Genomic DNA, 12,742 nt, shown 5'->3' with positions numbered 1-12,742 from the left:
CAGTTGTCGACCTAGGATCATAGAAACATTTTATAAAGCCTTCTGGTGCTTTACAATACACAAAGCACTCTTGATTCAAAGAAAGAAAAGCAAGATGAAGTGGAAAAATATACTGCTGCGTGTATCTGCTCTTTTCGCTTCATGTATTATTAGTTAAGTGCCAGTAATGTGCTTAGTACTGTGCTAGACACACATCTGAATACAATCCCTTCCCCAAATAACGTACAGTCTAAACAACAGGTACAAGAAAGTCAAGAGCTGCTAGTCTATCCTAGAAGAGCTCTGCTGTGCCACTGTGGCACGTCTGGCGAAGACACTATAAGCTGATGGGAGAGAGCTCTCCTGTTGGCATAATTACTCCACCTCTGTGAGAGGCGGAAGCTATGTTAGCAGGAGAGCTTCTCCCACTGACATAGTGCTGGTGTGGCCAGCGCTTAGGTTGCGTTAATTGTGCCGCTTGGGAGGTGGCTTTTTTTACACTCCTCAGCGACGTAATTATATCAACATATGTGGCAGTGTAAACCTGCCTTTTGAGGTCCAGAAGAGGGAATTAACTTGAATTACCTGTTTAGGGGTGGGAGGTCTTTTGATCTAATTATTTTCTTCTCCAGCGCAAACTGTAGGAGGTAAAGATATTCACCATGATTTACTGTTTGTAGATGTCATAGAGTGAATGACCTTTCGGGAGAAGTTGGAAGATGGGGATCTGGCATATTGGGTTTGAGACTAGCCATGCCTCCATATTATTTCCTGGATTGGCAAAAGTTTTAAAAGAAACTAATATAAATGTTGTGCCAATCCAAGCTCTCTGATGTGCTTAAAGTGCCAGGTATAATATTGGGACCAAATCCTTCCTGTAGCCCACAGCTCAGGGGTTCCCAGACTTAGTTCATGGCTTGTTCAGGGTAAGCCCCTGGTAGGCGTGAGACACTTTGTTTACCTGAGCATCCAGAGGTATGGCTGCTCGCAGCTCCCAGTGGCCACGGTTCACCATTCCTGGCCAATAAAGCGGTGGGAACCTCTGCTAGCTCAACTCACACAGTGTGCACTGGGGATTTCCATGGGAATTGGACGGAGAAAGGTAACTCATGAAAAGCAGCAGAGATATGTGACAGACTTGATTTCATCAGCATCAGAGCTGCAGTAGTCTTTGTTTCAGAGGAACAGCCGTGTTAGTCTGTATTCGCAAAAAGAAAAGGAGTACTTGTGGCACCTTAGAGACTAACCAATTTATTTGAGCATGAGCTTTCGTGAGCTACAGCTCACTTTATCAGATGTTTACCGTGGAAACTGCAGCAGACTTTATATACACACAGAAATCATGAAACAATACCTCCTCCCACCCCACTGTCCTGCTGGTAATAGCTTATCTAAAGTGATCAACAGGTGGGCCATTTCCAGCACAAATCCACAAATCCAGTAGTCTTTGTGGCAGCAATATCGCTCACCCACGTGTTGAGAAGAAAGAAAATGAAGAGTGAGTCCAAGTAGTGGCAGATTCACTGCCTTTGCCCTCATTCCTCCCTGGGCTTTCTCCAAAAAGCTCTGCACAACAGAGTGTAGGTAAGCCCATCCACCTCCCCAGCTAGATAATATACAAGCAGTATGGCCACACTACCCTGCATCCCATTGCTGTGCTCACCTCCCTTTGACTGAAAAACCACACTGTCCATGCTGAATCAGGGCTCATGGAGGATTTGCATCTTTATGATGTAAAGCAGGCTGTGGGTATTACTATGCTGACATAGTGCTTCCAAAACCAGCATTTTTTTCCTCAGCCAACATAAAGAAAAACTGCTGGCCAAGGTGTGTTTTCAGTATTACACAGTTGAAAAAACATTAAACACAACAGAGAGCAGAAAGAAAACTGAGTGTTGAGAGAAACATGGAGGAATGCACAAAAGGAGAAAGCAAATTATAGGGGAAGCCTAAAAAGTCTAGAATTTTTTTTTAACTCTACATGAATACAAATGAAGAGAAAACAAAAAAATTAGCCTCTTACTAGCCCCTTGGCAGGAAAACACAGCTGTTATTCATAAACTACACTATAAACATACTTTCCCTTAAGATAAAAAGATCAATGAACAGTTTAGCACCTGAATAACCTGAAATTAAAATGCACTTCTCACAAATCAAATACCAGTGAATTAGCAATTTTTCCAGTAGACAACATTTTAAATGCCAGATAAGTAGTAGGTAGTAGTAGGTAGGTATGTCACAGATAAAGGCAAAGGAAAAAAAAGTTTTTACTTCCTTTTAATGTTTATCTGATTCTACTGCTTCGCCAAGTGCCACAAACAGTGTTTGCAAAAAATAGAGAATTGACTTTGTAAAGAAACTGAATGAAATTCAATAAGGGTGGATGAAAGCCTTAATTTCAACACTGTTCTACAATCAATACAGAATATATCAGTGTGTGCCCTTCTGAAATAGAAGCAACAAAAGAATCTTTAGACAGAGTGTCAGGGACAAAAGGGGGAAGATATGAAAGAAGACGCCAAGGAAACTTTGGCAATAATAATGAAACACCTTTTGAAAAATGAACAGACAGTACACTTTCATAAATGGGAAGACAAAAGTTGTTAGAATTTTATTGAGGAGAGAGATTGATGTCAAGCTATATCACATTGAATGATACTGGAATTAACTTGTTTCATAAATCACCTGAAATCTTTGTTGGCAAAGCTTACTTCAACTGTCGTACTATTTTGAACAAAACAAAATATTTCTCTAACCATGTATCTATGCATGTCACTATCTACCTCCCTCCCTAAGTACTCATACAGCTCTCATCACCATAGTATCTGAGTGCCTCATAATCATAAAAGGATTTTTTTTATCCTACACTTTGTTGAAGTAGGGAAGTATTACTCCCATTTTATCAATGGGGAGCTCAGGCACACGATAGATTAGGTGACCTGTCCAAGCTCACACAGGATATCATAGAATCACAGAAATGTGGGACTGGAAGGGAAATCTGTGGGTGAGCCAGGAAATAAAAGAGTGTCTTTTGAGTCCCTGTTCAGAACCCTTTCTGCACTAGTTGTAGAAGTGTATCTAATTGATATGCCCCTGAATATCAAAACCTCTGTCCTCTAAAAACTAAAAATGGAGAATTTATGAAATATCATCTGTGATCATGTTTTTCTTTCTTATTCCATCCAGATTATTAATAAAGATGTTAAATAAACTGAGTCTAACACAGATGATTCTTTCCTTATAGCCTTTACCCAGTTCTCAGTCTATTTCATTGTACTTATACTGTGCTAATATGAACGAATTATTCTAGCAAAGCTTTATGAGGCACTGTCTCAATACAAAAATTCAGATTGATTTCATCTACCCATTCCCCTCATCTAATTTTGTAATCTGATCCAAAAGTGACTGAATTTGTTTAGCATTTTGTTCTTTATATTATGGTTATTAATATAGATTTATAAATTACCAACCCTGTACTAGACGTTAAGCATAATCTATGCAGTTAATTGCACATAGTTTTCACATCAAATAAGTATGTATAAACATTTTTCCTTTAATATTTGTTTTATTTTAACAGGGATCCAAGTTTGTTTTGATAATGATTCCCAGGGTCACTCTCTGACCTATGAAGCTACAATAGTGAAAGCTAAAATTAGTAGAACTACAAAAAGATTTCAAATTCATGTACTCCAGCTCTGCAGCTTGCGGCCTGGTTGTTCATGTTGCAAAAGAAATGCCATCACTTCTGTACATGTGCTACAAGACCTAGGAAAAATGGAACACATAGAAGCCCAAGAATCAGCCTGGTTTTAAACTCTGAATTGATTTGCTTTTGTGGCGTCTAAGTCAGATTCTTCATACTACTTGAATGTGGTTTTTGTGGATGAATACAAAAGTCACAACTGGCAAGAGTTATAAGCCAATGGAATTTTTTCACCTAGAACTGTTGCTCTTGTAAATTTAAGAAATTTATTTAAGGATTTCATTTTAAAAAAGGAGAAAAGGAAAAAAAGAAAATGGATATGCCAAAATTTGATTGATGCTTTTTTTTCAATTTCACATTTTGTTTTGCTTTGGACACACACCCCTGCATGAGCGAATCATACAGTGTAAAATCCCCTCACTGTTCATATTTTATTAGTATAATATAATAAAAGCCAAAAATAATTGGCACTGGAGAACTCTTCAGGTTGAAAAAAGTGTGCATAATACATTCCTTGTGTTAGGTCTCCATACTGTACTAGGAACTCTAATGTTCCATTATTACAAAATGTGGTTGTGAAAGAGTATAAAAATAGACAAACAAAAGACGGACCAAAACACTCAAGCTTAGAACATGCAGTGCACAAAGTACAGTCCCACTGTATTTACCCAATCATTAGCTGTCTGTTTGTTTTGTATATGGGGAAGCGCAAAGTAAACTAGAAAGCTTGCTTGCGTAGATACTTCCATCAGTACTGTAGGCTTATTAGTAGCCAGGCAGCTTTCTGCAAGTGAAAGCTTTTACGATTTGAAATCTTTCTAAAACAAACAATATGGCATTTTATCCCTTAGCTACTGTTCTTGAGTCTCGATTTTGAACACATTTATAATCCATAAATATGGATTACTGGTGCTTTAGCTAAAAAGGGTCATTTTGTGTTGCTCTAGTCCAGAGTCCGCTTTGTACATTGATGTCCCCCTACTAGCATGCACAGAAAGAGTGGGGTCAGTCACCTTTATGAAACCATCCCCAAAATCCACAGGTGGCCCTCTGTGGGGTTTGGTTTCATGGCAGGCAAGGAAACTGTGGGAGGACTCGCGTTGAGTAGAGTAGGGCAGAGGCAAGGTGAGAAGAAGAGTGGATGCACATCATCCCTTTGTGGGCTCCGGAAAAATTATACAGATGTATCAGAGGGGTAGCCATGTTAGTCTGTATCCACAAAAATAACAAAAGAGTCCGGTGGCACCTTAAAGACTAACAGATTTATTTGGGCATAAGCTTTCATGGGTAAAAAGCCCACTTCTTCAGAGAAGTTTTTTACCCATGAAAGCTTATGCCCAAATAAATCTGTTAGTCTTTAAGGTGCCACCAGACTCCTCATTTAAGGTTAGGCTTGACAAAGCCCTGGCTGGGATGATTTAGGTGGGGATTGGTCCTGCTTTGAGCAGGGAGTTGGACTAGATGCCCTCCTGAGGTCCCTTCCGACCCTGATTTTCTATGATTGTCTTTATACAGATGTAGTACTTTCACCATGGAGCTTCCTTCCTACAGGGGAGCCCCGCTTTCCAGCTTCCACCCCCATCAAGGTCAGCCAGGGCTGGACAGAGTCCCTGGGGGAGTGGCTCCCTTGAGCAGTGCTTCCAGGGACCAAAGGTGGAGGAATGCCAGCAGCAAGGTGCCTATGTGCAGATGTTCCTAAGATTTGCAGGGTTTCATTTTTTCCACTGTTATTTTTCCTTATAAAAACTTGTCTAAAACACATTCACTAAATGCACTGAAAATTCACCTTCACAAGAAGCTTAATGCAAGAACTGTCAAGACTTTCAGTGAATGATAGGTCTCAGCAGTAATTACACAACCAATTCCAGTTTTAAATCCTGGAGATTACGAAATGTTTTTTTCTTCCAAAGAAAGAAGATCACTTTATAGCTTTTTATTTCAAAGAAGCTCTTCTTCCCTTTTGGAAGTAAGTCAAACAATACTGTTTCATTTGTTATTCTCAGACCTGAAAGCCGCCAACAAAATCTTCAGCCATGTTTCCTTTGTTTTTCCTACCTATCTGAGTCTCCTAAATTTCCACAAAGCAGAAATTAAGCAGTTTCGCTCAAGGAAAATACAGGCAGTTAGCAGCAGGATCACTTTTAACCACACGCTGCAGACTGTAAAGGTGGAATTAAAACAATCAAACAAAACCATTGCAAATGTTTCACATCAGAAATATGCACCAACCCATCCATCTTCTTAGTATGAGATGTTCACTGCTGAAAATTTATGGCAGAAAAAACCAAAAAAGGTCCAGAACGAAACAGATTAGAAAACAATTTTGGTAACTTTGATGGGAGGTGAGGGGGGAGAATCCTAAAAGGAGCTGGCCGGTTTAAGGCTTGCTCCCCCAGTACAGCCAGATGCCTTTGCATAAACTGTCAGGATTTCAGGAAATAGAGCCATCAGACAACGTGGCAGTTTGCAAAGTTTGAACAAGTGTACCAGCACTTTAAGGGGACGCAAATGACAGAGCCGTACACAACTTGGAAGAGAGCAAAAGGGTTTCCCCCTCTTGCTCTCTTGGGCCTTGTCTACACTACGAAATTAGGTCAAATTTATAGAAGTCGGTTTTATAGAAAGGGTTTTTATACAGTCAATTGTGTGTCCCCCCACAAAAATACTCTAAGTGCATGTAGTCGGCGGAGTGTGTCCACAGAACAGAGGCAACCGTCGACTTCCGGAGCGCTGCACTGTGGGTAGCTATCCCACAGTTCCCGCAGTCTCCACCACCCATTTGAATTCTGGGTAGAAATCCCAGTGCCTGATGGGGCTAAAACATTGTCACAGGTGGTTCTGGATACATATCATCATGCCCCCCTTCCCTCCCTCCCTCCATGAGAGCAACGGCAGACTATCGTTTTGCGCCTTTTTTCTTGAGTTACCTGTGGAGACGCCATACCACAGCAAGCATGGAGCCGCTCAGATAACCATCACCGTATGTCTCCTGGGTGCTGGCAGATGCAGTATTGCATTGCTACCCAACAGCAGTTTATTGCCTTTTGGCAGCAGACAGTGCAGTATGACTGGTAGCCGTCGTCGAAGTAGTCCAGGGTGCTCTTTTAACTGAACTCGATGAGGTCAGGGGTGCCTGGGCAAACATGGGAGTGACTCAGCCAGGTCATTTCCCTTTTAAGTTTCGTCTCATGGCGATTCAGTCCTACCAGCAGTGCACTGTCTTTTAATCTGCAGCCAGCAGAAGACGATGGCCAGCAGTCATACTGCACCGTCTTCTGCCGAACACCCAGGAGAGGACGATGGCTAGCGGTTGTACTGCACAATCTGCTGCCAGCAAGATGTACAAAGATAGATGAAGTGGATCAGAACAAGAAATAGACCAGATTTGTTTTGTATTCATTTTCTCCTCCCTCCCTCTGTGAAATCAGTGGCCTGCTAAACCCGGTTTTGAGTTCTATCCTTGAGGGGGCCATTCTGTTTCTCGCAAAGCCACCCCCTTTGTTGATTTTAATTCCCTGTAAGCCAACCCTATAAGCCATGTTGTCAGTCGCCCCTCCCTCCGCCAGAGCAATGGCAAACAATTGTTTCGCGCCCTTTTCCCTGGATTGCTCGAGCAGGAGCAGACGCCATAGCACGGCAAACATGGAGCCTGTTCAGCTCACCACAGCAGTTATGACCATTGTAAACACCTCGCGCATTATCGTGCAGTGTATGCAGAACCAGCACCCAAAAACCCAGGCGAGTAGGCGATGGCAGCACGGTGATGAGGACATGAACACACTTTTCTCTAAAACTGCGTTCCCCCGCAATTTGGAGATTGTTAGGATATAGATATTCAGGCCTGTCTGTAAAGGCCTATACTCTAAGAATTAAGGTGTATTCTTATCACTTGGCTAGTTATAGAGGTATAAAAGAAAGAATCAAAATCACTGTCTGCCAATGTAAGGTTCTTCTCTTACTGTGACAGTCTGAGGCCCTGTTCTTAGGCTAAGGCCTTTGGCTAAGCAACAGAGGCAGTCATAAGCTGGGAAGCGAACGATCACCTCACATTCCAAACTAGTCACATTGAAATAAGGTGCTATTGGGCTGTTAGGAATACAATCCTGTCCTGATAATGCCTGTCACCTCCAGAGAAAGGGAAGTGCCAAGAAGATGTAAAAGGAAACTTAGTTTGAGAGCATCCTGTCTGGCAAGAACTCACTTATCAATAGCTGGGATGTGAAATCATCACTTCTGTATTGTTTTGTCATTATAGTTCCCACTTTGCTATTGTTTGTCTGTATAATCTGTCTGGTTCTGTGATGGTTTCTGTCTGCTGTATAATTAATTTTGCTGGGTGTAAACTAATTAAGGTGGTGGGATATAATTGGTTACATAATCATGTTACAATATGTTAGGATTGGTTAGTTAAATTTCAGGAAAATGATTGGTTAAGGTATAGCGAAGCAGAACTCAAGTTTTACTATATAGTCTGCAGTCAATCAGGAAATGAGTGGGTGTGGATGTGGGGAAGGGAAATGGGAACAGGGGTGGGGAAATTGGAATCATGTTTTGCTAAAGGGGGAAATGGGATCAGGGAATGGGGTAAGGAAATTAGAATCATGTTTGGCTAAGGGCAGGAATGGGAACAGGGACACAGGTGTAAGGCTCTGTGGTGTCAGAGCTGGGAAGGGGGACACTAAGGAAGGAAACTGGAATCATGCTTGCTGGAAGTTCACCCCAATAAACATAGAATTGTTTGCACCTTTGGACTTGGGGTATTGTTGCTCTCTGCTCATGCGAGAAGGACCAGGGAAGTAAGTGGGTGAAGGAATAAGCCCCCTAACAGAGATCATGGTGTTAATGGGGCAGACTCATGCTGTGGAACGCCAATTCTGGGCCCGGGAAACAAGCACAGAGTGGTGGGACAGCACAGTGTTGCGGGTCTGGGATGATTCCCAGTGGCTCCGAAACTTTTGCATGCATAAGGGCACTTTCATGGAACTTTGTGTCTTGCTTTCCCCTGACCTGAAGCGCAAGAATACCAAGATGAGGGCAGCCCTCACAGTTCACAAGCGAGTGGCAATAGCCCTGTTGAAGCTTGCAAAGCCAGACAGCTACCAGTCAGTAGGTAATCAATTTGGAGTGGGCAAATCTACTGTGGGGGTTGCTGTGATGCAAGTAGCCAATACAATCATTGAGCTGCTGCTACCAAAGGTAGTGACTCTGGGAAATGTGCAGGTCATACTAGATGGCTTTGCTGCAATGGGATTCCCTAACTGTGGTGGGGCTATAGACGGAATGCATAACCCTATCTTGGGACCGGACCACCAGGGTAGCCAGTACATAAACCGCAAGGGGTACTTTTCAATGGTGCTGCAAGCACTGGTGGATCACAAGGGACATTTCACCAACATCAACGTGGGATGGCCGGGAAAGGTTCACGACGCTCGTGTCTTCAGGAACTCTGGTCTGTTTAAATGACTGCAGGAAGGGATTTACTTCCCAGACCAGAAAATAACTGTTGGAGATGTTGAAATGCCTATAGTTATCCTTGGAGACCCAGCCTAACCCTTAATGCCCTGGCTCATGATGCCGTACACAGGCACCCTGGACAGTAGTCAGGAGTTGTTCAACTACAGGCTGAGCAAGTGCAGAACGGTGGTAGTGTGTGCATTTGGATGCTTAAAGGGTCGCTGGCGCAGTTTACTGACTCGCTCAGACCTCAGTGAAACTACTATTCCCATTGTTATTGCTGTTTGCTGTGTGCTCCACAATCTCTGTGAGAGTAAGGGGGACGTTTATGCAAATCGCCTGGCTGCTGAATACGCGCAGCTAGACACCAGGGCAGTTAAAAGAACACAGCAGGAAGTGGTGCGCATGAGAGAAGCTTTGAAAACCAGTTTCATGACTGGCCAGGGTACTGTGTGACACTTCTGTTTGTTTCTCCTTGATGAAAACCCACCCCCTCAGTTGCCTCTAAATTCCCTGTAAACCACCCGCCCTCCCCCCTTCGATCACAGCTTGCTTGCAAAGGAAATAAAGTCACTATCATTTAAAAAAACATGTATTATTTATTAATTGATTATAAAAATAGGGAGATAACTCACAAGGTAACCCAGGTGGAATGTGGGGGGATAATAGGAGGGAAGAAAAAGGCCACTTCAAAACTTGTTGAATGCCAGCCTTCCTTTGCTTGGGCTGTCCACTGGGGTGGAGTGGTTGGGTGCCCGGAGCCTCCCATTCCGCGTTCTTGGGCATCTGGGTGAGGAGGCTATGGAACTTGGGGAGGAGGGAGGACAGTTAAACAGGGGCTGCAGCGGCAGTCTGTGATCCTGCTGCCGTTCATGAACCTCCACCAGACGCCGGAGCATGTTCATTTGATCCCGCAGTAGCCCCAGCATTTCCTCATGCCTTCTCTGATCTTCCTGCCGCCACCTCTCCTCACGTTCATCGGCCACCATCCTGTAGACTGCTATTGTGTCCCTCCACCCAGCTATGTCAGTGCTGGATGACTGCATGAGCTCAGAGAACATGTCATCGCACGTACTTTTTTTTCACCCCCTTATCTGAGATATCCTTTGGGACGGAGGAGGGAGACTTGAAACATTTGCACCTGCTGGAGGAAAAAAAGGGAGTGAAATATTTAAAAAGATACATTTTACAGATCAATGGCTATACTCTTTCATGGTGAACAACGCTATTCATATTACATAGCGCACGTGATTTTGGTACAAGGTCGCATTTTGCATCTTATATTGAGTGCCAGCGGCTTTGGTGTTAGAGATCACAAATGCAGGGCCGGGCAACAGAATTCGGCTTGCAGGCGCCCATGGTAAGCCACAGTCTTTCGGCTTCTGCAACCTTCATAACAGCAGCCCCCTCCTTTCCCATATGAAGCAAAGCCCGTTGAGTTGGCCATTTATTGCGGCAGTTTTCCTGTTAACGTGCAGCAGCAGTAAACCCCTACCCCCCATCCAATTCTCTGGGATGATCGCTTTTCCTGTCCCCCTACTGTCTGGCTGGTATCAGGAAAGATCCCTGCTAGTCAAACGCGAACAGCTCAGCGCCAATGGCCCCCCCTCCCACCGCGTGGCTAACTGCAGGGAGGATTTCTTTTCAGCCACAGGCAAACAGCCCAGTAGGAATGGGTACCTCTGAATCTCCCCTTAATCAAATTTCCCTATTTCAACCAGGTTACCATGAACGATATCACTCTCCTGAGGATAACACAGAGAGATAAAGAATGGATGTTGCTTGAATGCCAGCAAACACCGGGACCATACGCTGCCAAGCTTTGTCATGCACTGATACCAGATTACTTGCTACTAGCATAGCATTGTAAAGCGTCCTACCATGGAGGACGGAATAAGGCTGCTCTCCCCAGAAGCCTTCTGCAAAGGCTTTTAGAGTACCTCCAGGAGAGCTTCATGGAGATGTCCCTGGAGGATTTCTGCTCAATCCCTAGACATGATAACAGACTTTTCCAGTAGCAGTACTGGCCACGAATGCGTCCCAAGTCCTCAGGGCTACTTAATCATTAAAAAACACTTGCTTTTATAACATGTATTATATTTTAAAAGGTACACTCACCAAAGGTCCCTTCTCCGGCTTCATTGGGTTGGGAGGGTATTTCAGTCAGGGTGATAAAAAGATCCTGGCTGCTGGGGAGAACGGTGTGCTGTGTGCTCTCCCCAAGCTTGTCCTCCTCCTCCTCATCTTCCCCATCTGCAAAATCCTCAGCCATGGCAGAGTGTACCCCATCATCGGAGTCCACGGACAGGGTGGGGTAATGGTGGCGCCCCCCCCAGAACTGCATGCAGCTCAGCGTAGAAGCGGCATGTCTGGGGCTCTGTCCCGGAGCGTCCATTTGATTCTTTGGTTTTATGGTACCTTGTCTGAGCTCCTTAAGTTTCACACGGCACTGTGTTGCCTCCCTGATGTAACCTCTATCCCTCATGGCCTCTGAGGTTTTTAAAAATGTTTTGGCATTTCGTCTTTGGAACGTAGTTCTGATAGCACGGACTCCTCTCCCCATACAGCGATCAGATCCAGTACCTCCCGTTCGGTCCATGCTGGAGCTCTTTTTCGATTCTGGGACTGCATGGTCACCTGTGCTGATGAGCTCGCCTGGCCAAACAGGATATGAGATTCAAAAGTTCCTGAGGCTTTTCCTGTACACCTGGCCAGTGCATCCGAGTTCAGAGTGCTGTCCAGAGCGGTCACAATGGTGCACTTTGGGATAGCTCCCGGAGACCAATACCTTCGAATTGCGTCCACACTAACCCTAATTCAAAATGGCGATGTCAGTTTCAGCGCTAATCCCCTCATTGGGGAGGAGTATAGAAATCAGTTTTAAGAGCCCTTTATGTCGAAAAAATGGCTTCGTTGTGTGGACGGGTGCAGGGTTAATTTGGATTTAATGCTGCTAAATCCGACAAACTCAAAGTGTACACCAGGCCTTGAAGGAATACATCTGAAGAAAGCAGTCTTTGTCCAAATTTATCCCTGGTGTTTCTCTATTCAAGTCAATGGATTTGCCAAGTTCGTCCCTAGTGTAAAGCCAGTGGATTTAGACTGCGGGTGATACTGGTTCTTAAAGTATGAACTCTAACAGAGGAAAACCTCTTCACTTTGATATTTTGGACTACAGGCCCCATTTTATTTTCTCATTTACTGTTGGTAAAATTACAGCTACCCACTTCTCATGAAGATTTTTGTCTGACATCACTCTGGAGGACTTCTTATAGTAGCTTTATATTAGATAACCTACAATGGTTTGGAGGGAAAAAAAGCTTCCTTTCCTTGAAGCTGTGCAAGAATCCTTGCATTTGTCACACTGCTCTGACAGTAAGGGAAATGTATATGTACACTATTCACTCACTGCAACTGAGTATCTTGTATCTAGCAGAGTGAGGCTGTGACTGTAGTCCGTATGTCCAGTAAAGAATCAACAACAGCCTTTGCTAATGTTGTTTCCAAGATTTTCTGAGCTCTTTTCAGTCTTTCTTCCTTCTGTTTTTATTAAAGGAAAACGTCGTAGCTCAGTTTTAAGAGCTCACTTCTGCAGCTACCCTGGCT

At 43.7% G+C, this 12,742-nt stretch overlaps 1 protein-coding gene across 9 annotated transcripts in view; it reads right to left on the bottom strand.

Moving 5' to 3' along the window:
* Positions 1–12,742, bottom strand: part of BCKDHB (branched chain keto acid dehydrogenase E1 subunit beta) — a 298,505-nt gene that overhangs the window by 45,352 nt on the left and 240,411 nt on the right. Inside the window, exon 10 of one of the 9 annotated variants that reach the window (XM_073336533.1) lies at positions 3,673–3,744. The exons of the other annotated variants lie outside the window; for them this stretch is intronic. Coding sequence (XP_073192634.1) covers positions 3,736–3,744 — 9 coding nt within the window. The 3' untranslated portion in view covers positions 3,673–3,735. Of the gene's footprint in view, positions 1–3,672; positions 3,745–12,742 lie in introns of those variants that run through there. 9 annotated transcript variants of the gene reach the window in all.

This window comes from Lepidochelys kempii, chromosome 3, assembly GCF_965140265.1.
Source record: "Lepidochelys kempii isolate rLepKem1 chromosome 3, rLepKem1.hap2, whole genome shotgun sequence".
Lineage (NCBI taxonomy): Eukaryota > Metazoa > Chordata > Testudines > Cheloniidae > Lepidochelys > Lepidochelys kempii.
The sequence above is the reverse complement of the archived record's forward strand: the minus strand, read 5'-3'. Positions and strand labels throughout refer to the sequence as shown.